Source organism: Bos grunniens, chromosome X (assembly GCF_055505025.1).
Source record: "Bos grunniens cultivar Pamir isolate PY7600 chromosome X, Bosgru_T2T1.0, whole genome shotgun sequence".
NCBI classification, from domain to species: Eukaryota; Metazoa; Chordata; class Mammalia; order Artiodactyla; family Bovidae; genus Bos; species Bos grunniens.
In genome coordinates, this window is record NC_141194.1 from 48255362 (window position 1) to 48282189 (window position 26828).

Consider the following 26828-nt stretch of genomic DNA (forward strand, 5'->3'; position numbering starts at 1 on the left):
TGATGCTCGTAAGGTTATACTCAAAATCTTGCATGCTAGGCTTCTGCATTATTTGAACAGAGAAATTCAAGCTGGGCTTAGAAAAGGCAGAGGATCCAGAGATCAATTTGCCAATATTTGCTAGATCATAGAAAAAGCAGGGGAACTCCAGAAAAAAAAAAAAAATCTACCTCTGATTCAGTAAGTATGCTAAGGCCTTTGACTGTGTGGATCATAACAAACTGTGGAAAACTCTTAAAGAAATAAGAATACCAGACTATCTTACCTGTCTCCTGAGAAACCTGTATGCCAGTTAAGAAGCAACAGTTAGGGTGGGGGGCGGTCCCAAGATAGTAGAGGATTAGGATGGAGAGACCACTTTCTCTCCCACAATTTCATCAAAAGATCATTTCAATGTGGAGCAACTTCCACAAAACAGAATGCTATCAGAGGACACCAGATACCCAGAAAGGCAGCCCAATCTCTTTGGAAGGAGGTAGGACAAAATATATAAGATGAAAACAGAGGCAAAATATTTAGGGATGGATACCTGTCCTGGGGAGGGAGTCATGAAGGAAGAGAAGTTTCCACACGATAAGAAACCCTCTCATAGACATGTCAATGGGGAGCTTTGAAACCTCAGAAGGCAACATAACCCCCCCCCCCAAAAAAAAAAAAAAAAAACACCCATAGACTACATGCCTAACTGCAACTATCAGCAGAGGAGAGGCACAAATGCTAATGTCTGTGAGCAGCCAGTGGGGGCTGGGAGCAGAGGCACAGGCTACATTGTCTGTCCCTACGGTAAGGACTGGGCTTGAATGCCCTGAGGACAATCTGAGGGGGCTAATGTGACATAGCAACCCAAACCATGGGATCACTAAAGAGATTAAAAAAAAATAAATAAATAGATAAAAGGACCTTTCCCATTAAAGGTTCTAAGACCCTGACATGCTCACAGAACAAAGGATTATGCCCTAGCAAATACCAATGGAGAGCAAGACAGCTGTCCTTTAGGGCCCTCCCTCCCCAGAGGCAGAGAGACAGGTGTACATGAGCCAGAGCTGGAAGACAAGGGGCCACTGCAGTCTGGGCCCCAGAGACCGAAGCTTCTGCCAAACTTTGCACAGGTTCCCAGTTGCTAACCATGTCTTCCTGGGATCCTGAACAGTTCACATTGGGTAGGAGGGTCACAGCCTGAGATTAGCTCCCCAGAGGATACACATGGCACTCCTGGACTGTGCCCTCATGGTGCACCTGGGAAACCAAGTGGCCAGGAATGGGGAGATGCATAAGATGCACAGCTCACTTGGGATAGTACACTCGCCAAGCACCCAGTTGCCTGAACAACTTGGACCTGGGAAGGGCACAAAACACACAGTCCATCTGGGTCAGTGCCCTTGCAGTGCACCCAAGAACCTGAGTGGCTTAGAACTGGGAAGTGAGTGAACTGCAAGGCCCACGTGGGACAGTGTCATTATGGAGCATCCTGGAGCATGAGGAGTGTGGACCCAGGAAGTACATGCCACCTTGGGCTGTGACAAACACAGTGTGGTGCATCCACTGCGAGCACTGCACACAAATGCCAGCAGGGTTCATCTGCAGTGTCCCTCTCTCTCTCTGCAGCACAACTGATGGCTAATAATTACACATGAAAAGATAATCAATATCATTCATTATTAGAAAAATACAAACCAAGACCAAAATGAGGTATCATCTCACGCCAGTCAGAATAGCCACCATCAAAAAGTCTACAAACAATAAATGCTGGAGAGGGTCTGTAGAAAAGGGAACCCTCTTACACTGTTGGTGGGAATGCTAACTGGTATAGCCATTATGGAGAACAGTGTGGAGATTCCTTTAAAAACTGGAATAGAATTGCCATGTGACCCAGGAATACCACTGTTGGGCATACACACTGAGGAAACCAGAACTGAAAGAGACACATGCACCCCAATGTTCATTGCAGCACTGTCTACAGTAGCTAGGACATGGAAGCTACCTAGATGTCCATCAGCAGATCAATGGATAACGAAGTTGTGGTACATATACACAATGAAATGTTACTTAGCTATAAAATGGAACAATTTGAGTCAGTTGTAATGTGATGGATAAAATTGGAGCCTATTTTACAGACTGAAGTAAGTCAGAAAAAGAAACATCAATACTGGATATTGATGCACGTATATGGAATTTAGAAAGACAGTAATGACAATCTTATATGCAAGGGAGCAAAAGAAACATAGATGCCAAGAACAGACTTTTGGCCTCTGTGGGAGAAGGTGAGGGTGGGATGACTTGAGAGAATAGCATTGAAACATGTACATTGTCATATGTAAAACAGATGACCAGTGCAAGTTCAATGCATAAAGCAGGGCACTCAAAGCCGGTGCTCTGGGACAACCCAGAGGGATGGGTAGGAGAGGGAGGTGGAAGAAGTGTTCAAAATAGGGGACATATGTGCACCTGTGGCTGATTCATGTTGATGTATGGCAAAAACCATCACAATATTATAAATTAATTATCCTCCAATTAAAATAATTTAAAAAAATAAAAGAAGAGATGGAATCTTGTATGGAACAACTCACTGGTTGAGGATTGAGAAAGGAGTATGACAAGGCTGATTATTGTCACCCTGTTTATTTAACTTATATGCAGAGTACTTCATGAGAAATATTGAGCTGGATGAGTTACAAGCTGGAATCAAGATTGCTAGGAGAAATACCAACAACCTCAGATATGTGGATGATACCCACATGGCAGAAAACAAAGAGGAACTAAAGAACCTCTTGATGAGAATGGAAGAGGAGAGTGAAAAAGATGGCTTAAAGCTCAATATTAAAAAAAAAAAAAACTATGATCATGACATCAAGTTCCATCACTTCATGGCAAATAGAAAGGGAAAAGGTGGAAGCAGCAACAGATTTCCTCTTCTTGGGCTCGGAAATCATGGCAGACGGTGGCTGCGGTCATTAAATTAGAAGACTATTGCTTCTTGGAAGAAAAGCTATGACAAACCTAGACAGTGTGTTAAAAAAGCAACGACATCACTTTGCTGACAAAGGTCCGTATAGTCAAAGCTATGGTCTTTCCAGTAGTCATGTATAGATGTGACACCTGGACCATAAAGAAGGCAAAGCATGGAAGAACTGATGCTTTCGAACTCTCCAGAGTCCCTCAGACAGCAAGGAGATCAAACCAGTCAATCCTAAAGGAAATCAACCCTCAGTATTCATTGGAAGGACTGATGCTAAAGCTCAAATACTGATGTGAACAGCTACCTAATGTGAACAGCCAGCTCATTGGAAAAGACCCTGATACCAGGAAAGATTGAAGGAATAAAGAGAAGATGACAGAGGATGAGGTGGTTGAATGTCATCACCAATTCAACAGATATGAATTTTGGCAAATTCTGGAGATAGTGGAGGAAACAGGAGCCTGGAGTACTGCAGTCCATGGGGTCACAAAGAGTTGGACATTACTTAGCAACTGAACAACATGTCAACCAATACAATTTCCTTTAACCAAATATGGCTATTGAGCACTTAAAAATGGCTAGGGTGAATTGAGATGTGTTATGAGTGCAACATACACACTAGACTCTGAAAACTTTGTATGAAAAATATCTTTAAATATCTCATTAATAATGTTTATATTGATTGTATTTTAAAGTTGTAATTTTTGAAGTATCTTGGGCTAAGTGCATTACTAAAATTGGCTTTTACCTATTTCCTTTTCCTTTTTAATGTGATAATTGATAAATGCTAAAATATATGTGACATCTTTTTTTTCAAGCTTTGCTGAGATGCAATTGACAAATAACATTGTATAAGTTAAGATGACTTCTTATATGTGTACATATTGCAAAATAATATGCAATAAGGTTTGTTAATACATTCATAACCTCACATAGTTACCATGTTTTTATATATGTGGTGAGAACTTTTCAAATCTACTTCAACAGCTTTCAGATACATGTACAACATATTCAACTCTACTTACCATGCTGTACATTAAATTCCCTAATCTTATTAATCTTATAACTGGAAGTTTGTACCCTTTGACCACCTTCAGTCATTTCCTCTACTCACATCTCATCCCTCAAACCTAACAACCACCCATCTGTTCTCTGTTTTTAATGGGTTTCTTAGGTTCCATATATAAGTGGACTCACACAGTATTTGTCTTTCTCTAATTTCACTTAGCATAATGCCCTCAAGGTCCATCCATTTTGTTGTAAATGCCAGGATTTCCTTTGTTCATAGCTTAACACTATTTCATTTTATAACTTCATTATACATTCATCTGTTGATGGACACTTAGAATGTTTTCATTACTTGGCTATTGTGAATAATGTTTCAATAAACACAGGAATAATATATCTCTCCAACAACTTGTTTCCTCCCTTTGAAATATATACTCAAAAGTGTAATAGCTAAAGTATATGATAGCTCCAAGTTTAATTTTTTGAGGACCCACCATATTTTGTAATGGTGGTTATACCAACTTATATTCCTGCCAGGGTCCAGCCCTGGTGGATCCAAGGAATTCGAAGTGGGGATGGTGTCAGTGAGGATCAGGAAACAATTGCTTAATTAAACATTAATTAAAGATATAAAGAGTAATAGAATAAGGATAGCTCAGTGAGAAAATTTAGTGGAGAAAAGAGGATGAATAATTCAGCCAGAAGGTGAGAGAAAGAACGACATGGGGAGACCAAGCTTCGGTGAACAAGGCCTGCACTTTATTTTCCAAAGTAGTTTTTATACCTTAAGTTATGCATAGAGGATAATGGGGGAAGGGGTAGAGTCATGTAGTAAGCCAGGCTTTCTTCCTGCAAACTTATCATATGCAAAAGTTTAGGTGATTTGCACCATCTTCTGGCCCAGAGGCCTGTTAACATTTTAAGACCCTTTCTTCAGAAAACTTATTTTTCTCTAAAGTCAGGCGTCACCCTACAAAAGCATTAGATAAAGGTGCTTTCCTATAGGGCAAAGGTGTGGTGGGCTATAACAAGAAAAAGAATTAACTCAAGGGTCCAAGGTTACAAACATTAAAGCTACTACTTACACCAATTATATTAATCAATACACTGCCAGGGACACAGCAGGTAAGGGATATGGAGACTTAGCAGCAAACATTGGCCTAACAAGTGAAAAACCCTTCACCAATACAATTTCTAATCAATCTTTTAACTGCTCAAAGGAATCAGTATTTAGACAGTTTAGAACATCTCATGCCTCTCACAGTTGGGAGGCTCTGAACAATCACATGTGGCCGGAAAAACCTATTCAGGCAGGCTAGAGGACTTCCAAAGGAGTTTGTAGGTTGAAACACTGTCACACCCAGGAATTATTAACTGGAGCTGTAAGTTAACTCTTTTTTCAGAGAGATGTAGTTGGGGACAGCCCCCCATAAAGTCAGAGGTGTAGGTGAGAACACAAAGCAGAAAGTGGGCAGACTCTGGTTTTGGGGGTAGATGCTCGAGAATTTCCAGGGAGACTCCTGAGGCTCGATCCCGCCTTTGTGTATGCCGAGCCTCCTTCCTCATGACCTTTGCCACGGGCGGAGCTCCTGCTCCCAACATCTTCCCATCAACAGTATACAAATATTCCCCTTTGCCCACATTAATGCCAGCACTTGTTATCTCTTGTCTTTCTTTCAAATTAATTTTTAATTGAATTAGAGGCCAATTACTGTACAGCATTGTGATGTTTTTTTCCCATACATCAACATGAATCAGCCATGGGTGCACATGTGTCCCCCTATCCTGAACACTGCTCCCACCTTCCTCCCCACCCCATCCCTCTGGGTTGTCCCAGAGCACTGGCTTTGAGTGCCCTGCTTCATGCATCGAACTTGCACTGATCATCTATTTTACATATGGTAATATATATGTTTCAATGATATTCTTTCAAATTATCCCATCCTTGCCTTATCTGACATAATTCAAAAGCGGGTACTTTACATACATGTCTCTTTTGCTGTCTTGCATGTAGGGTCATTGTTACTGTCTTTCTAAATTCCATATACATGCGCTAATATTCAGTATTTGTGTTTCTCTTTCTGACTTATTTCATTCTGTAAAATAGGCCCCAGTTTCATCCAACTCATTACAACTGACTCAAATGCATTATTTTTAATGTTGAGTAATATTCCATTGTGTATATGTACCACAACTTCTTCATCCATTCATCTGCCAATGGACATCTAGGTTGCTTCCTAGTCCTAGCTATTGTAAACAGTGCTGCAATGAACATTGGGGTACATGTGTGTCTTTCAATTCTGGTTTCCTCAGTGTGTATGCCCAACAGTGGTATTCCTGGGTCATATGGCAGTTCTATATCCAGTTTTAAGGAAACTCCACACTGTTCTCCATAGTGGCTGTACTAGTTTACATTCACACCAATAGTGTAAGAGGGTTCCTTTTCCTCCACACCCTCTCCAGCATTTACTGTTTGTAGATTTTTGAAGGAAGCCATTCTGAACTGTGTGAGATGGTACCTCACTGTGGTTTTGATTTGCATTTTTCTAATAATGAGTGATATTGAGCATCTTTCCATGTGTTTATTAGCCATCTGTATGTCTTCTTTGGAGAAATGTCTGTTAAGTTCTTTGGCCTACTTTTGGATTAGGGCGTTAATTTTTCTAATATTGAGCTGCATAAGCTGTTTGTATATTTTGGAGATTAATTCTTTGCCAATGTCTTCTTTTGCTATTATTTTCTCCCATTCTGAAGGCTGCCTTTTTGGCTTGCTTACACTCTCCTTTATTGTGCAAAAGATTTTAAGTTTAATTGGGTACCATTTGTATATTTTTGTTTTCATTTACATTACTCTGGGAGGTTGGTCATAGAGGATCTGGCTGTGATTTATGTCAGAGAGTGCTCTGCCTATGTTTTCCTCTAAGAGTTTTATAGTTTCTGGTTTTACATTTAGAATTTTAATGCATTTTAAGTTTATTTTTGAGTTAGAAAGTGTTCTAACTCCAGTCTTTTACAGGTGGTTGACCAGTTTCCCAGCACCACTTGTTAAAGAGATTCTCTCTTGTCCATTGTATATTTTTGCCTCCTTTGTCACAGATAAGGTGTCCACAGGTGTGTGGATTTGTCTCTGGGCTTTCTATTTTGTTCCACTGATCAATCTTCCTGCTTTGTGCAAGTATCATACTGTCTTGATGACAGTAGCTTTGTAGTATAGTCTGAAGTCAGGAAGCTTGATTCCTCCAGTTCCATTCTTCGTTCTTAAGATTGCTTTGGCTATTTGAGATTTTTTTGTGTTTCCATACAAATTATGAAATTATTTGTTCGAGTTCTGTGAAAACCACCATTGGTAGTTTGATAAGGATTGCATTTAATCCATAGATTGCTTTGTGTAGTATACTCTTTTTCACTGTATTCATTCTTCCAATCCCAGAAATTGGTATATTTCTCCATCTATTTGTTTCATCTTTGATATTTTTCATCAGTGTTTTATAGTTTTCTATATATAGGTCTTTTTATTTCTTTAGATAAATTTACTGCTTATTTAACTTATATGCAGAGTACATAATGAGAAACGCTGGGCTGGAAGAAGCACAAGCTGGAATCAAGATTGACAGGAGAAATATCAATAACCTCAGATATGCAGATGACACCACCCTTATGGCAGAAAGTGAAGAGGAACTAAAAAGCCTCTTGATGAAAGTGAAAGAGGAGAGTGAAAGAGTTCGCTTAAAGCTCAACATTCAGAAAACGAAGATCATGACATCTGGTGTCATCAGTTCATAGCAAATAGATGGGGAAACAGTGGAAACAGTGTCAGACTTTATTTTGGGGGGATTCAAAATCACTGCAGATGGTGATTGTAGCCATGAAATTAAAAGACGCTTACTCCTTGGAAGAAAAGTTATGACCAACCTAGATAGCATATTGAAAAGCAGAGACATTACTTTGCCAACAAAGGTCCGTCTAGTCAAGGCTATGGTTTTTCCAGTGGTCATGTATGGATGTGAGAGTTGGACTGTGAAGAAAGCTGAGCACCAAAGAATTGATGCTTTTGAACTGTGGTGTTGGAGAAGACTCTTGAGAGTCCCTTGGACTGCAAGGAGATCCAACCAGTCCATTCTAAAGATCAGTCCTGGGTGTTCATTGGAAGGACTGATGCTAAAGCTGAAACTCCAGTACTTTGGCCACCTCATGTGAAGAGTTGACTCATTGGAAAAGACCCTGATGCTGGGAGGGATTGGGGGCAGGAGGAGAAGGGGACGACAGAGGATGAGATGGCTGGATGGCATCACCTACTCGATGGACATGGGTTTGGGTGAACTCTGGGAGTTGGTGACGGACAGGGAGGCCTGGTGTGCTGCAATTCATGGGGTCGCAAAAAGTCGGACACGACTGAGTGACTGAATTGAACTGAACTGAATTCCTAAGTATTTTTTTCTTTCTGTTGCAGTGTTGAATGGGATTGTTTCCTTAATTTCTCTCTCTTCTTTCATTGTTAGTGTATAGGACTAAAAGAGATTTATGTGTATTAACTTTATATCCTGCAACTCTACCACATTTGTTGCTTAGTTCTGATAGTTTTCTGATGGTATCTTTGGATTTTCTATATAGAGGATCATGTCATCTGCAGATAGAGAATTTTACTTCTTCTTTTCCAATCTGAATTCCTTTTATTTCTTTTTCTTCTCTTACTGCCATGGTTAGGACTTCCAAACCTATGTTCAATAGAAGTGGTGAAAGAGGGCACCCTTGTCTTGTTCCTGATTTTAGAAGAAATACTTTCAATTTTTCACTATTGAGGATAATGTCTGCTGTGGGTTTGTCATATATGGCTTTTATTATTTTGAGATATGTTCCTCTTATTCCTGCTTTCTGGAGAGTTTTTATCATAAATGCGTGTTGAATTTTTTCAAAGACTTTCTCTTGAGGTAATCATATGGCTTCTATCTTTCAATTTGTTAATATGATGTATTGCATTGATTGATTTATGAATATTGAACAATCCTTACATCCTTTGGAAAAAGCCCATTTGATCATGATGTATGATCTTTTAAATATGCTGTTGGATTCTGTTTGCTAGACTTTTTTTTTTTTAAGTTTTTTGCATCTATGTTCATCAGTGATATTGGCCTGTAGGTTTCGTGTTTGTGTGTGTGGCATCTTTGTCTGGTTTTGGTATTATGGTAATGGTGGCTTCATAGGATGAGCTTGGGAGTTTACCTTCCTCTGCAACTTTCTGGAGGAATTTGAGTAGAATAAGTGTTAGCTCTTCTCTAAATTTTTGGTAGAATTCACCTGTGAATCCTTCTGATTCTGGGCTTTTGTTTGTTGGAAGATTTTTTATTACAGTTTCTATTTCCGTGCTTGTGATATGTCTGTTAAGATTTTCTAATTCTTCATGGTTCTGCTATGGACGGTTAAACTTTTCTAAGAATCTGTGTGTTTCTTCCAAGTTGTCAATTTTATTGGCATATAATTGCTCATAGTAGTTTCTCACGATCTTTTGTATTTCTGTGTTGTCTGTTGTGATTTCTCCATTTTCATTTCTAATTTTATTGATTTGATTCTTCTCCTTTCTTGATGAGTCTGGCTAATGGTTTTTCTATTTCATTTATCTTCTCAAAGAACCAGCTTTTAGTTTTGCTGATTTTTGCTATAGTCTCCATTCTTTTTAATTTATTTCTGATCTGATTTTTATGATTTCTTTCCTTCTACCCACTTTGAGTTTTTTCTGTTCTTTTTCTAGTTGCTTTAGGTGTAAAGTTAGGTTATTTATTTGATGTTCCTCTTGTTTCTAGATTTAGGCTTGTATTGTAATGAACCTCCCTCTTAGCATGGCTTTTACTGAATCTCATAGGTTTGGGATTGTTGTGTTTTAATTTTCACTTGTTTCTCTGCATTATTTTGGCTCAGCTGTTTAAAAAATCTGCCTTCAATGCAGAGACCTGGATTCTATGCCTGGGTGGGGAAGATCCCTGGAGAAGGGAACAGCTACCCATTCCAGTATTCTGCCCTAGAGAATTCCATTGATTGTATAGTCCATGGGCTTGCAAAGATTTAGACACGACTGAGCAACTTACATTTAGGTTGATATTTTTATTTCCTTTTGATTTCTTCTGTGGTCTATTGGTTATTCAGAAGTGTGTTGTTTAGCCTCCATATGTTTTTGCTTATGTGCATATGTGTCTTGGGGTGTTTTGCTTTGAATTTATCCTGTTTGGGACTCCCTGAGTTTCTTGGAATTTGGTGGCTACTTCCTTCCCCATTTTAGGGAAGGTTTTGACTGTTATCTCCTCAAGTATTTCTCATGCCCTTTCATTCTGTCTTCTTCCTCTGGGACACCTATGATTTGAATGTTGGGTTGTTTAACATTGTCCCAGAGGTCTCTGAGGTTGTCCTCATTTCTTTTATTACTTTTTTTCTTTTCTCCTCTCTGCTTCATTTATTTCCACCATTCTATTTTCCACCTCACTGATCCTGTCTTCTGCCTTAGTTATTCTACTGTGGGTTCCCTCCAGAGTGCTTTTAATCTCAGTTATTAGATCGCTCATTATTGATTGTCTCTTCTTTATTTCTTCTAGGTCCTTGTTAAACATTTTTTGCATCTTCTCAATCCTTGTCTGCAACTTTATTTTTTGTTTTTTTTTTTCAAGATTTGGATCATCTTTACTGTCATTATTCTGTAGACTCCCTCTCTCCTCTTTTTTAATTTAGTTTGGTGGGTTTTTATCATGTTCCTTCATCTGCTGAATATTTCACTGCCTTTTCATTTTGTTTAGATTTCTGTGTTTGGAGTGCCCTTTCTGCAGGCTGGAAGTTCACGGTTCCTTTTGATTGTGGAGTCTGCTCCCTGTAGGTGGGGTTGGACCAGTGGCTTTTCAAGGTTTGCTCATTGGGGGAGCTTGTATCTGTGTTCTGGTGGGTGGGGCTGGATCTCTTCCCTTTGGAGTGCAATGAAGTGTCCTGTGGTGAATTTGACAGGGTGTTTATGGGTTTAGCATGGCTTTGGTTCATGTCTTTTAATGTTCACATTTGTGTTCCTGTTTTCTTGGAGAATTATTGTGGTGCGTCTTGCATTGGAACTTGTCGGCTGTTGGGTGGAACTTGGTTTCAGTGTAGGTATGGAGACTTTGGGTGGGCTCCTGTCTATTAATGTTCTCTGGAGTCAGGAGTTCTCGGATGTTCTATGGTTTTGGAGTTAAGCCTACTGCCTCTGGCTTTCAGTCCTTCTCTTACAATAGCCTCAAGACTCCTTTCGAAGAGATTGGGCTGCCTTTCTGGGTTCCTGGTGTCCTCTGCCAGCATTGTTGTTTTGTGGAAGTTTCTCAACCTTCAATGGTCTTTTGATGAATTTATGGGTGAGAACATCGTCTCCCTTTCCTATTTCTCTGCCATCTTGGGACTGCCCTATCTCTTGTCTTTTTTATAATAACAATTCTAACAGGTGTGAGGTGATATTTCATGGGCTTTGATCGGCATTTCACTGAAAATTAGTGATGTTGATGAGTTTTTCATATCCCTATTGGCCATTTGAAGAATTATTTGGAAAACTGTTCAGTTCTTTTGCTGACTTTTAATATAGGATTCTGGTGTTTTTTTGCTTGTTACTGAGTTGTATGAGTTCTTTATATATATTTGAGATTAACCCTTTATCAGATATGTGGCTTGAAAATACTTATTCCCATTATGTAGGTTGCCTTCTCATTGTATTGATTGTTACCTTTGCTGTGCAGATTTTCAGTCTGATGTAGTCCCATGTGACTTTTGCTTTTGTTGCTTCTGCTTTGGGTGTCATATCCAAAAAAAAAAAAAATGAAGTTTCTCTGTGTGTTTTCTTCTAGGAATTTTATGGTATCAGGTCTCATATTTAAGTCATTAATCTGTTTTTAGTTCATTTTTCTTAAAAGTGTAAGACTGGGATTCAGTGTCATTCTTTGACATGAAAGTGAGAGTGAAAGTCATTGAGTAATGTCTGACTCTTTGCAACCCCATGGACTGTACCCTCTCAGGTTCCTCTTTCCATGGATTTCTCTAGGCCAAAATACTGGAGTGGGTAACAGGGAATCTTCCCAACCTAAGGAATGAACCCAGGTCTCCCACATTACAAGTGGACTCTTTACCAGCTGAGCCACCAGGGAAACCCATTCTTTGGTATTTGGATATCCAATTTTCCCTGCACCATTTATTGAAGAGACAATCTTGTCTCCATTGTGCATTTTTAGCTCCCTTGCACATTGGACTTATGTTTATATTTGTATTAGCACTGCTCTAGAAAACTCTTTCTCTTTGTTTCTTGGAAAGCTGGATAGAGAGGATCTGGCTCTGAGAATCAGAAAATTATAAGTATGATGAGCTCAAGATGCTTTGTTCTTTGAATTACCAATTCTAAGAAAGCTGCCCACTGACTAGAAATGCCTGCATTGTACTGTTTCATGTGTGAAAAATTATTTTTTAATATTGCACTACTAAGATTTGGATGGTATTTGTAGAGGCAGTAAGCATATATTGATTAATACAAGCAGTATGGGAAAGAGTTAATAAAGATAAGGAGAACTGGGAGCATTGGGACAAGAATTTTAAACTAAGTCTTCAATGTGGCTCCCATTGTGACTATAGATAGTGAAAAAGAACTTTAAATGAGAATGCAAACACAAAAACCTGAATGTTGGAGAACATTTTGTTTGTTCGAGGAGTACTAATGATTCCAGTGTGGAAGGAGCACAGTTAGATGATAGGTTGAACATTTAGAATTGCTGAATCGATTACAACCTATAAACATAGAAATTTTATATTCAGTGTTATCAGTGAGAATGGTAGAAAATATCAGAAAGAGATATAACAGACGGGGGGAAAAGACTGGATCAAATATAGTCTTGTAAGAAACTCTTTGTATTTTTACTTTTCTTCTGAGTGAAATGTGATCAGACTATTAAAGAACAAAAGCACAAGCAACCAGTTTACTATAAGCTAATCATGAAGTGAGGATGGCTAAAATTAAGATAGTAGTAGTGAATTGGTAAATATGGTAAGACTTTAGACAAATTTTGAAAGTAGGGACAACATAATCATGATGAGTTAAATATGGGCTGTGAAAAAAAAATGACGTTTAGTTAGTAGCCTTTGAATAGGGAAAGATGGAGTTGCCATTTACTGCAATGGGGTGATACAACTGCAGGTGAAGCAGGTTTTAGGGGAAATATAAGACTCTTAGCATGAATGTATTGACTTTGTTAGACAGCCCCATGAAAATGTCTATTAAGTAACTGGATTTACAAGTCTGGAGTGCAAAGAGAGGTCAGACAAGATATATTAATTTGAGACTTTTCAACTTCTAGATGGCATTTAAAGCCATAACCCTGGATGAGATCACCAAAGAAGAGAACGTGGATAGAGAAGGTATCTACTGATTGATTTGGGAAACAATAACATTAAGAGATGCGCCTGATAAGAAGGAACTTATTTATAAAGGTGAATTTATAAGAGGTAGCCAGTGAGTTACCAGAAAAACCTGGGGAGTGTGAGATCCTTAGTGTAGGAAATAGTTTTGTAAAGAAGACGGAATGATCAAAGGCCACTGATAGATAAAGTAAGATGTAAAATGAAAGTGAAAGTCACTCATTTGTGTCAGACTCTTTGTGTTTCCATGGACTGTAGCCCACCAGGCTCTTCTGTCCATGGGTTTTTTCCCAGGCAAGAATACTGGAATGGGTTGCCATTCCCTTATCCAGGGGATCTCATTGAAGGCAGATTCTCTTACAGTCTCAGCCACCACAGAAGCCCGGTAAAGTAAGATGGAGATTAATAAATGAAAATTGGTGGTCATTGATGACTCTTAACAAGAACAGTTTTAATGGAGTGGTGGGGGAGTGAACAGGGGAACCAGACTAGAGTAGGAGTAGGTTTTAGAGACAATGAGAGGAAAACATTGAAGACAATGGATAGGAAACACCTTCAGGAGTTTTGTTGCAAAAGAGAGTAGAAATATGAGGTGGTAGCTGAAACAGTAAGTGAAATCAGAAAAGGGTATTTTTGAGATGGGAAAAATTGGAACCATGTTCTTCTGGTGATATAAGCCTAAAACACATTGCTTAGTGCAAAAATAAGTTCTAGAAAATATAAACAATATGGCATAATTTATGCTTAAAAATTTACCAATAGTACCATATTTCATCTAAGACCAAGATTTACACATATTTGTGGAGGAAAAAAATAGCATTTACTATTTCCCTTTACTTTCCTTATATTTTTCCTTTCTTACATTTTTATTTTTCACATCTTAACATCTCTAAATGTGCCATATATCTGTTAATTCATAGCTTATTATAGTTTAATTGTGGTCATTTTCTTTTTTAATGGTACACAAAATTTTCTCAAAATTAACAGTAGTTACATTAAATGATATGCAAAATATATTTTCTATGGGTATATAAGTAGAGAAGGCAAATCAGCAAATTCATAACAAAGATAACAATCTGGGGCATACATAGAGCCACAGTGACTGTGAATGTTGTAAATATTTATTTGCAATAGTCCAATGATTTAAAAGGGGAATGGATGCCAATATTTTATGTGTAAATAAAAATACATATAAAATATATATGAAACTGGATAATTTTAGAATCAAAAATATAAAAGTAAATTTTAGAAAGATAGACAATTTAAAAGAAAGATATGAAGAGAAACACACAATAGGACTACTGAATGGCAAAAAGACCCCACAGGAAAATAAGTTGAAACTCACTATTCAGAAATAAATAGACTAAAGCACTGAGCTACCAATCCTTACTCACTAATTTGGCACACATTAAAAATATGAAAATATCAAGAGTTGACTAGAATGTGGAGAAGATGGAATACCTACAATGCTGATTATACCATAATTTGGTTCAGTGAATTAATGCAAGAATTCGGCAATATTTAGGAATTTTGAATTGCTTATACCTACAACTCAGTATTTCTTTTTCCACTGCATACACTGCAGAAACTCTGGAACAAGTCCAGGAAACTATTCATTGTATCATTGTTTGTAATAATGAAATGTTGAAATGAATTAAATGACCATCAAGAGAATGGATGCTTGACTATATTGTTAAATGGATGACAAAAATGTTATATATATATACTCTGTAATAGAGTTGAAGATAACAAGGAATGTTAGAGATATAAGAGGGAGAAATTTAAAAACAAAATATTGAGTAACAAAAGCAAGATGCAAAAAAATAATAATAATATACTCATGATTAAACTTATGTTCAAAATAAAGCTCAGCGAAATTAAATTATTAGACATATCAGAGTTCTGTTTCAGGCTTGATGACAAGGCTTTTTTAAGAAAAAAATAGCCAAAACATTTTCTTGAATATCTGTAACAGTGGATACATACATATACTTTTAAAAGGAAGTGCTAAATAAGCTTGTTCAACTAAGTACATGATTGGTTAGTTTTACAAACTGTAGAGATGTCATATTCTTATCAGTTGGACAGTACATATATATAGTTGGGTCATAAGAACCCATAGCCATCTCCCAGAAATGTCTTGTGGGCCACTGAAAGAGAATTATTCTCTTCCACTCACAGTATGGAGTAAATAATTATCCTTCCTAATGGACATTTTAAAAATAAATATGAAAAACAAAATGAATAATATCTGTTGTAAATAATATAGGTATGAATATAAAGACGGTTAAGATATGCAAAATTTGAATGATGATTTTTAGCGTTAGAGAGGAAGAAGAGAATAGGATCAGGATTAAAGAATTTAAAAAATTACATTTTATTGATAATATTTTAATTTTAAAATGCTTCAATAAAAACAGGTAAAACTTTAATGGAGAGTACTTATTACTTGTAATATTGCTATATACACTGTATTTTCAAAATACCATAAAAATGATATTACAAAGAATTTTTAAGAATTGAATCTGCAAAATGACCCTAGATCTCTAAAAGAGTAGAAAAAAAAGGTGAAAGAAATAGAGGGTTCATATTTTGCTTGAAGCCCTGGGTAATGAGATTTATAGTGGTTTTAGGGTAGATTATTTTCTTCAAGTGAATCTTCTGAATTTTACAGAGTCCACATAGTACATGCAATTCTTTTCAATCTGTGAAAAAGAAGAAAAGGGAAAAAATACATATTTTCAAGAAGTCTGGAAATGACCAGAGAGTAAAAATTCCCTAGAGATTGTATCAAGATGCAAATAAGCACAAGCTCATTTCTCTCGCCCTTTCTCAAATCCCCTTAAACGGCAAGAAACGCCATTTTCCGTATATAGAGACTAACATCGGGAAGGGCACAGGAGGGAAAGAGAAGGGAAATTCTTGGAAAATGGAAAAACAGATGGGGCACGGGCACTGCGGTAGGGGTAGGGTGGGGAAAATGGGGGCCCCTGATCTGGAGACAGAACGCAAAGCTGGTTGGGGTGGGGTGTTGTGGGTTTAGCAAGGCGCCTCCAGATTTTGGAAAGGCGTGGAGCCGGGAGATAGAAACACCTCCCAGGCACAGGGCAGAGGTGGGCCTGAGAGTGGAGGAGGCGGGGAGGGTGGCAGTGTTTGGGAGGAAGGGGCGGCCTCTCTCCTGGCAGGAAGCTGCGCGATGGTAAGAGGGAGGAGACTGCGGCTGCGGCAGCGGCTTCTGGGATCCCGATGTGGCAGAGAGGCCGTCACCGTCAAGGAGGTGGAGGGCCCGCGAGCCCAGTGTTGGAGTCACTGCCGCCATCCTCTTCGTCAGCCCAGCTGTCTTCCTAGACACGCTCCTCGCCTAAGGATCCTTCCCTCCCAGCTCTTGCAAACTCCGAACTCGTCGCCTGCTGATCCTCTTTCACCACAGGTTCACAGCGGAGGCAGCAGTGAGGTGTCCGATTTGGACACGTGAGACCTGCGGTCCCCCGACTTGGGGAGGTGGGCGCTGGACTAGAGAATCGGAGGATGCGGGTTGGTGGGTGCCAAGAGGGAAAATTTGGGTTCTGTGCTGGAATGGAAGTTGAGGGAGACTGAGAAAGGTGATTTGGGGATGGGGGGTGGGGAGAAGTAGAGCCGAAGAGCACCTGGGTGGTAATAAAGGTGGCCCCAGAAAGAGAAAGAGATTTGTTCTGGGCACCCAGCGGAAAAATGGGGTAGACCAGGAAGAGATATGAAGGAGAGTTGAACAACAGGCAGAAGGAATGGGGATGGGAGGCAAGACAGATGAAGAGCAAATGATAGTGAGCAGGGGGAAAGGGTACTATGTTAATCTAAATGGAGAGAATGAGTGGGAGCTAATAAATGATGAATATTTGTATTTGATATGGGGAGTCTAAGATGGCAACAGAGGTATTAACCAAAGGAGCCTGCTCCCTCTTGCTGGGGGCTCAACAACCAAAACTATCACCTTTCCAACCCTTCAGCACAGCCAAATAAGTTTGGAAGGAGGACACTGCAGGCAAACATCCAATAATATTTTGATAGCCAGCATCTCTGCTGGACATCCAATAACTTGGATGGCAATACATATACCTGATGCCCAGGGAATTTGCAATGCAGAGAAATAAAATTTCACACTACAGTACACTAAATGTTTCTCCCTAGCCTCTTTCCTCCCCTTGCAGGTATGAAGACACCTCACAAAAAGGCAACTGCAAGGCAGCAAACCAGGGAAATTGTTGATGACCACACCTTGTCTGCAAGTATGAGGAAGAAAAAGATTTCTCAAAAGAAACAGAGGGGCAGACCTTCCTCCCAGACGCGCAGGAACATCGTGGGCTGCAGAATTTCACATGGATGGAAGGAAGGTGATGAGCCCATCACCCAATGGAAAGGAACCGTTCTGGATCAGGTGCCTATAAATCCCTCTCTTTATCTGGTGAAATATGATGGAATTGACTGTGTCTATGGACTGGAACTTCACAGAGATAAAAGGATTTTAAAGCTTAAAATCCTTCCTGATAAAGTGCCATTTTCTCGAGTCAGAGATGTGCACCTTGCAAATACCATAATTGGTAAAGCTGTTGAACATATGTTTGAGGGTGAACATGGTTCTAAGGATGGATGGAGGGGGATGGTCTTAGCTCAAGCACCCATCATGAAAGCGTGGTTTTATATTACCTATGAGAAAGATCCTGTTTTGTACATGTACCAGCTTTTAGATGATTATAAAGAAGGTGACCTCCATATCATGCCAGAGTCAAGTAAGTCTTCTCCAAAAGAGAGAGAGCCAGAAGGAGTTATAGATGGCCTCATAGGTAAACATGTAGAATATACCAAAGAAGATGGCTCCAAAAGGACAGGCAAAGTCATTCACCAAGTTAAAGCCAAACCTTCTGTGTACTTCATTAAGTTTGATGATGATTTCCATATCTATGTCTATGATTTGGTGAAAAAGTCTTAATGGTTAGGGTAAACATTGTCACGTATATGTAGGCAAATATATGATTTGGAGAAACACAAAATATGTTGCTTTTCAGTGTACTGAAAGTATAGGGGTCCCTAATAACCCATCATCATTGCCAGCAAAACTGTTGTTTTGTTCTAAAAAAATATAAGTTTATGTAGCTATGACATGCTGTGTGTAAGGAATTTGTCATGGTGAAAAGGTTGGGTGTGTTTGGTTGAGGGGACATGAAAGGAAGGAACAAGTGTAAATTCAGGCTGTGAATAAAGTTCAGCTAGTATCATAATCAGTCATCTAAAAATGGAACAGGACTTAGCTGGTCTGGTCTAAGGAGAGGAGAGGAGAAGGAACTAGAGATGGATTGTGGGGGAAAGGAAGAGAGATGGCTGCTTAAGAAAGGACATGGGAAGGGGTCAGAAATGGAGAGGCTTCTAGGGGGAGGGATAACCTAAGAGGGGGAGGCAGCCAACTGGGGGGCGTTGAAGAATAACAGAGAGTGAAATCTTGGGGTTGAGAGGAAACCAGGATAAATTGAGTAAAGAGGGACACAAATACATTTAGAAGAAGTTCAGGGCAAGGGAGACAAAGATAAAGTTGGCAGAGATCTGAGGAGAAGCTAAAAGGATACTCTAGAAGGGGAGGAACACTAAGGAAGGAGAATTCTCCTCCTTCCACAGAGGGAGTGAAAATAGAGAAAATGGCATGAGGTGTGGGGTCCATGAGAGATTGGAAGACCCAAGAAAAATAGCACTTCTGGCAGTATCCAAGTTGCCCTCTTTAGCTCTGTGCACAAAGAATGTGGCAACAAAGAAACCAGATGGATTGGAGCTTCTCTAGAGGGAAATTTTGACAGAAATGTCTCAGAATTTAAGCAGGAGCCAAGTTTATACATAAAAGACTTTTATTATATCAGGGAGTTCATGCCACACCTGCTGAGCAGAGCCCAGCCCTCAACCTAAACACACTAGCATGGTGCTCCACAGTAGGGGGCTGTAGGCAGTTACCTCATATTTTCCAGAGGACCCAGGGGCAGTAAATCTCAGACCTGAAGTTCTTGGTTCACTTCCTCTACACTGAATAAATGATTTTTGGGGGAACAAGTCAGTGGAGTTCTCAGAACTTAAGAGATGTGCCACCTTGCATTTGGAAGGCATTTTATCCAGAAAAAATGAAACTTGCTCAACCCAGATACTGCACTCATCTCACTATTCTTCAACTTCCTGAACTATACCTTGCCTCCTCACAGAGGATTGAGCTTAATGCTTCTGTCCAGGGCATGGGGAGGCATGGGGAGACTTCTCTCCAGGGCATGGACACTTGACTGTCCATGCTTCTCTCAGCAGCTGCCTGAAACCACAGGTATCTCCCCCCAGTGCTTCACCAGATGGAGATCTGCTGCCTCCAGAAACCCCATTCTGGCAATAGCCCAACAAAAAGAATGCCTACTGACTCTTCACGTGTACCTCCTGACTAGTCTTGCCCACTTCAAGCACATGGGGAACTGTACTAGAAATGTGTGCAGTTCTATTTTCAGGTGAGATAGGTGGCATGGGCAGTTGAGCAGGGAGATGTGACTTTGTATAACGAAGTCCTTCGACTGTATAGTGCCACATAGGTGGTTGGTGGGAAGAGGGTGTGGTAACTCCCAATAAATTCCCTCTGAGGTATGGTGTCCCAATACATGGGTCTTTGTCCTTCTCTCTTCCTTTCCTTCCCCCAGTCCAGCTGTGGATGTTCCCTTCAAAACTCTCTCTGGTTTTCCCACTCTACATTCTTCACTGCCCTCAAAGAAACAGTGCTGCTGTCTCTCTTCTGCCCAGTAACTCCAGGCATAGCAGGCAGAGGGGAAGGAAGGGAGCTTCCCAGAGTGGAAAGAAGTTGGTAATTCCAGTTCATTCTCTCCACCCAACATGACCTGAAGCTGTTTGCCTCAAGAACTACACAAGGCGAGCCCACCTCACCAGAGCATGGGTAGATTTTCTTTCATTCATCACACAATTCAGTCTAGCAAACACCTGCAGGCCACTCATGGGCCAGTTTCAGCCCACTGTCATATTTTGGTTGATCTTCATGTTTTTATCATTCTCCATTTTAAAATTAGCTATATAGACATTTGGGGGATTTCACATTTCAAAAATCCACATTTCTGGCTTACCTTAAAAAACAGAACAATAGACCAAGGGTTAGGGCCCACATTCCAACAAGGACACAAGCAGTTGACTCTAAGGAAGGCCTCAGCCCATTTTAAACTCAGAATGTCCTCTCAAATGGGCCATGCCCCCAGATGGCCTGCCTCACTGTAATGAAATGCCCAGATGTCCCCTGGAAGCATTTGCATTGGTCACTTTGGGGTTAGACCCAGGGGAAACTGCTAAGCTCCTCTTTGGCTTACTCTGACTGCCTTTGCTTTTTAATTTATTTGCTTTATCTTCATCTCACCATTACTTACTTCAGGTGGGCTCTCAGCCAGTCAGTCTTCTAGACACAGGAACCTATGGTAGTAAATAAATGAAACAAATAAAATAATCTTACCCTCATGGAACTTTCATTGTAGTGTGGAAGAGAGTAGTCAAGATAAAATAAAAGGATAAATTATTTTCAAAATGATAATGTTAAATAGAGAAATAAAGAATGGGCTATGGAAGTCCCAGGGAGGCTGAAGTTGGATAGATTATGAACTAAGAGAGGGCTTCACTTAGAAGATAGCTTTTGAGTAAAGGCCTAAAGACAATAAGAGAACTGGCCCTGTGGCTGTCTGGGGAAGGAGCATTCCAGGCAGAGGTACAGCAAATGCTGAGCTCACAAGGCAGGAGTAGGACTGTCATGTTCAAATAACACTGAGGTTACCAGTGTGGCTGAAGCTGAATGAGCAAGGTAGAAAATATCAGGAAGTGGTTTCAAAGAGGTGATGGGATCCCAAAACAGATAGCTTAGAGTTTTGAAGGTCCTAGAATGGAATTTGGCTTTTCCAGTAAGCGTGGTAGGGAGTCATTCTAGTATTTCTACCAGAGACTGGGTATGATTTGTTTTATATTTTTCATAGGATCATTCTGGAGACTCTGGAGTGTAATCTGTTTGTGGTCAAGTTTGGGAAAAGGGAGATCACATATACTAGTGAAACAGAAGAGCAACCTTAAAACAGATTTACATACAGGAAATTTGAATCATAATAGAGGTGGTAGTTCAGATAAATGATAAAAAGACATTTTATTCAATAAATGATGCTGCATTAATCTGTTTTCCGTATGACAAAAAATAAGCTTAAATCCCTTCATCACATCCTACACACAAATTCTTCATGGATATAAACGTTATTACTTAAATTTAGAAGGTAATATTTATAAAACTTTTAGAATAAGAAGTGAATGTTCAGTTTTTTTTTCTTATAGAAATGGGAAAGATTTATTTTACATGCAAAAAATGCACAGTGATGAAGGAAAAGTTTGAAACTTTTGATTATTTGAAGATATAGATGCCCCTAATATCAAAATCATCATATTAAAAGTGGAGTCAGAGAGATTATGTTACAGACTGTGATAGTTAAAGTGAATTAAATAAAAATGTATTCCTTGAGGCAATATTACAGCCTATAGAAAACTTGGAAAACTAGGAAATCACAAGTAGATCACAGTCAATAAACACACATTTCCTTAATCAGTTCCCCATTAACTTATTGTATCTTGTCCATAATAAGCCATCTGCTAACATAATATATAGTTTACTTAGTTAATATATTTATTGTTTCCCTACCAGAATGTAAACCCTGAAAGTGCATGATTTTTCTTCCTTAAAAGAGTGCCTGGCATACTGTAAGTGTGTAATAAATATTTGTTAACTATATGGATCTCATCAGTAACCTAGGAAAATGAAAAAGTAACATGATCTCACATACATTAGATCAGCAACACATGAAGTTTGAAAATATTCATTGACCAGTTAAAGAAGTGGGAGATCCATACATTCTAGGTGAGAGTTTGTCAGAGAGAAATCTGCCATTATCTAGTGATAGCCTAAATAGAAGATGTTGCAATGCCAACAGTTTCATTCTTATACATTGTTGAAAGACAATTCTGCATGTGTCTCACATGTTACTATGCATCTGGTGAGCAAAACACTGAAAATTCTTTGTTTTGAGGTATTTTTTGAGAGATGTTTGAATGGTAAACAGCTTTCAAAGACAGAATAGGATCTCCATCTGAAGTAAAAAGCAGGACTGCATAGAGTCTTCGGAAGGTAGTGATTTTCTCTGGAACAAAGGGCAGGAATGCTTACTCCAATAAAATGAAGATAACGTCTCTTAAGAGCAAAGGAAAGGGATCAATTGAGTTCAGTTCAGTCACTCAGTCGTGTCCGACTCTTTTCGACCCCATGAATTGCAGCATGCCAGGCCTCCCTGTCCATTACCAACTCCCGGAGATCACCCAGACTCATGTCCATTGAGTCAGTGATGCCATCCAGCCACCTCATCCTCTGTCGTCCCCTTCTCCTCCTGCCCCCAATCCCTCCCAGCATCAGAGTCTTTTCCAATGAGTCAACTCTTCACATGAGGTGGCCAAAGTACTGGAGTTTCAGCTTTATCATCATTCCTTCCAAAAAAATCCCAGGGCTGATCTCCTTCAGAATGGACTGGTTGGATCTCCTTGCAGTCCAAGGGACTCTCAAGAGTCTTCTCCAACACCACAGTTCAAAAGCATCAATTCTTTGGCACTCAGCCTTCTTCACAGTCCAACTCTCACATCCACACATGACCACAGGAAAAACCATAGCCTTGACTAGATGAACCTTTGTTGGCAAAGTAATGTCTCTGCTTTTGAATATGCTATCTAGGTTGGTCATAACTTTGCTTCCAAGGAGTAAGCATCTTTTAATTTCATGGCTGCAGTCACCATCTGCAGTGATTTTGGAGCCCAAAAAAATAAACTCTGACACTGTTTCCACTGTTTCCCCGTCTATTTCCCATGAAGTGATGGGACCGGATGGAAAGGGATGCTTACTGCCTATTATAAAAGTTTAAGGATCCCAAACTGAGGTTTCCTCCTTTGTAATGCAACTTAATTTATGTGTATGTGTCATGTAACCATTCTTCATCACCCTGTAGGGAGTGGGACTCAGGCTTATAGGGTAAAAACACAGATACTCAGACTATTTTTATTAATGTGAGTAATAAACTATCCTTTGTCTATGAACAAAAATCCCATATAGTCTACTGGCACCCAAGAAACTGTGTCAAGTAACTTGTTAGCTCACAAATAGGGTTCACTTCAGTTCAGTCGCTCAGTCATGTACAACTCTTCACGACCCCATGGACCACAGCACGCCAAGCCTCCCTGTCCAACACCAACTCCCGGAGTTTACTCAAACTCATTTCCATTGAGTCAGTGATGCCATCCAACCATCTCATCCTCTGTCGCCCCTTCTCCTCTTGCCTTCAATCTTTCCCAGCATCAGGGTCTTTTCAAATGAGTCAGCTCTTCACATCAGGTGGCCAAAGTATTGGAGTTTCAGCTTCAATATCAGTTCTTCCAATGAACATTCAGAACTGAGCTCCTTTACGATGGACTGGTTGGATCTCCTTGTAGTCCAAGGGACTCGCAAGAGTCTTCTCCAACACCACAGTTCAAAAGCATCAATTCTTTGGCGCTCAGCTTTACTTATAGTCCAACTCTCACATCCATACAAGACTACTGGAAAAACCATAGCCTTGACTAGACAGACCTTTGTTGGCAATGTTTCTTCTTTTTAATATGCTGTCTAGGTTTGTCATAACTTTCCTTCCAAGCAGCAAGCGTCTTAATTTCATGGCTGCAGTCACCATCTGTAGTGATTTTGGAGCCCCCAAAAATTAAGTCTGACACTGTTTCTACTGTTTCCCCATCTATTTCCCATGAAGTGATGGGACCAGATGCCATGATCTTTGTTTTCCGAATGTTGAGTTTTAAGCCAACTTTTTCACTCTCCTCTTTCACTTTCATCAAGAGGCTCTTTAGTTCTTTTTCACTTCCTGCCATAAGATTGGTGTCATCTGCATACCTGAGGTTATTGATATTTCTCCCAGCAATCTTGATTCCAGCTTGTGCTTTATCCAGACCAGCGTTTCTCCTGATGTACTCTGCATATAAGTTAAATAAGCAGGGTGACAATATACAGCCTTGACGTACTCCTTTTCCTATTTGGAACCAGTCTGTTCTTCTATGTCCAGTTCTAACTGTTGCTTCCTGGCCTGCATACAGATTTCTCAAGAGGCAGGTCAAGGGGTCTAGTATTCCCATCTTTTTCAGAATTTTCCACAATTTATTGTGATCCACAAACGCAAAGGCTTTGGCATAGTCAATAAAGCAGAAATGGATGTTTTTCAACTTCATAATCTTCACTCTTGATAATTACAGTAATGAGGATAAAATACTGACAGAGACATGGTTTCTGCAAGAGGAGGAATGAGGACCTCAAGAGCCAACTAATGGAATTTGAGGGTACTTTATGACAACTGATGTTGAATGTACAAATAAATTATGTGTAAATAGTCCTCCGTCTTTTAATGAGGTGGAATTAGGGAAGCAGTTGCAGGATGAGAGCTGAAGGAGCCTTGTCCCCAGTGGGGTCAAAGTTCACATGGACCTCTCTGAGTATGTGAAGTATGGAAAATCTGAGGGAAGGGAAAGAGTCAAACTTCATTGGACCTGTTAGATATGGACACTCAAGTCACTATTTTACCTAGACCTGTGGAAGAAATATAAAAATGAGCTAATGAAAATTGGACTGGGTTTAAAGTGCAACAAGGAAGACAGTATGACCTTGAGAGTGAAAACTTTGGGGCCAATTCTGTGCACTCTAGGTATTATCTCTAAGATATATATATATATATATATATATATATATGGAATATATATATATATGGAATATATAGTGGAAACAGATACTTCTATTTCCCTGTCCCATAGGGGTCAAATGAGATTCAGCCATAGAGCAGTATTGGTGAGGCACATAAATCATTTTCCCACCAACCTCCCTGTCTCCTTCTGGGTGCATCCCAAGAGGAAAAAATTCACAGCCAAGATTTAAGGAATTGAAGGAAGCACATGTGGTTAGAAGTTTAAGGACAGCTGTGTGCAAAAACAGCTTCAAGCTTAGAGGGGACTATTGTCAAATTCACCTATTTCTCCTATACTCTAAACTGTTGCAGACAATGTGACTCTACTTAAATCCATTACACAGGCTAATGGTACATGATACACTTTTAAATGTTGACAACATTTTCTTTCCCATACTACTGGCATCTAAAGATCAAGATCTTTTGACATTCAGGTGAAAAGGTCTCTAATATATTTTTCTTGTACTCCTTCAGGGTTACTTAAACTCCACTGGCATTTGCCAAAATTGAGTATGTCACAAGTGTTTCTACATTCTGATTTTCAAAAATTTCTAAATACATGATATCTTGATGGTTGATAGTCAGAAGCCTTTGTCTTCACAGCCCAAGCTAGACAGAGTGGTTAAAAATCCCCAACAAATTTCAAGAGTCTGTTTATCAAGTAATGTTTCTCAGTACTATGTGAGCCAGATTTATAATACTTAGTTCTTCAAATAGTCAAAGAAAGATTGTCTTTTTCCCCCTTCCCCACCAAAAAGGAGGCCCAGTACCTAACTGGATCCTTTGGATATTGAAAACTGATTGCTTGGGTATTGTGTTTGGCTCTTTATATCAGGTACTCACACATCAGCATTTTTAAATGTGGCCCAAAACAGTGCCCTGCTAAGGATATTGTCCAACAAACTGTGTCATACTCTACCTTTGGGGCCCCACAAATGTAATGACCCCTTTGAGATTAAGTCTCTGGGACTGATGACTATCCAATTGGAATCACTAACAAAGGGAAGCAATATACACCTGTTGCAGATAGTTAACATTAATAAAATTTCCAAAACATTCAAGACAATGCAGGCTTTTTTTTTTTTTTTTTTTTTTTTTGTAGAAGTAACGATATACTAAGAGCATAGTAGCACACATATGAATGAAAATAATAGACCTAGAAAAGAACCCTTGCCAGAATCCAACCATACTGAGTTCCATGCTCAGTTCCTTGGACTTACAGCCAACAGAACTACAAGAAGTTTCTGTTGTTTATATAATGCACACTTTATTGTTATAGGAGCTTGAATTGACTAAGATGAATAATATATACTTATAATGAAATATTAATATTACTCAATAAGAAATGGGAATAAAGTTCTCATACACACTGTGATGATAATGAACCATAAAAAACTATGCTAAGTGAAAAAAGCCAGACAGAAAAGGATAAATACTATTAATTCCATTCATAAGGGATATCTAGATAGGGAAATTCATACAGTAAGTTAACAATGTTACTGTTGTTCAGTAACTCAGTTGTGTTCAACTCTTTGCAACCTCATGGACTGTAGCCCACCAGGCTCCTCTGTCTGAAGGATTTCCCAGGCTAGAATATTGGAGTGGGTTGCCATTTCCTTCTCCAGGGGATT

The 26828-nt window shown here is 39.3% G+C and overlaps 1 protein-coding gene across 4 annotated transcripts; it reads left to right on the plus strand.

The window, feature by feature from the left end:
• Positions 1-16461: 16461 nt before the first annotated feature.
• LOC147340282 (spindlin-2) lies at positions 16462-18496 on the plus strand. Of its 4 annotated transcripts, none has more exons than XM_086388486.1 (2): positions 16462-16861; positions 17528-18496. In XM_086388486.1, the coding sequence occupies exon 2, from the start codon at positions 17550-17552 to the stop codon at positions 18324-18326; it is 777 nt and encodes a 258-aa protein (XP_086244612.1). In that variant the 5' UTR covers positions 16462-16861; positions 17528-17549; the 3' UTR covers positions 18327-18496. The 4 variants fall into 4 exon arrangements, with proteins under 4 accessions (XP_086244612.1, XP_086244615.1, XP_086244616.1 ...); XM_086388489.1 differs by having other exon boundaries at positions 16559-16861; positions 17548-18496; XM_086388490.1 differs by having other exon boundaries at positions 16566-16898.
• The last annotated feature ends 8332 nt before the right edge of the window (positions 18497-26828 follow it).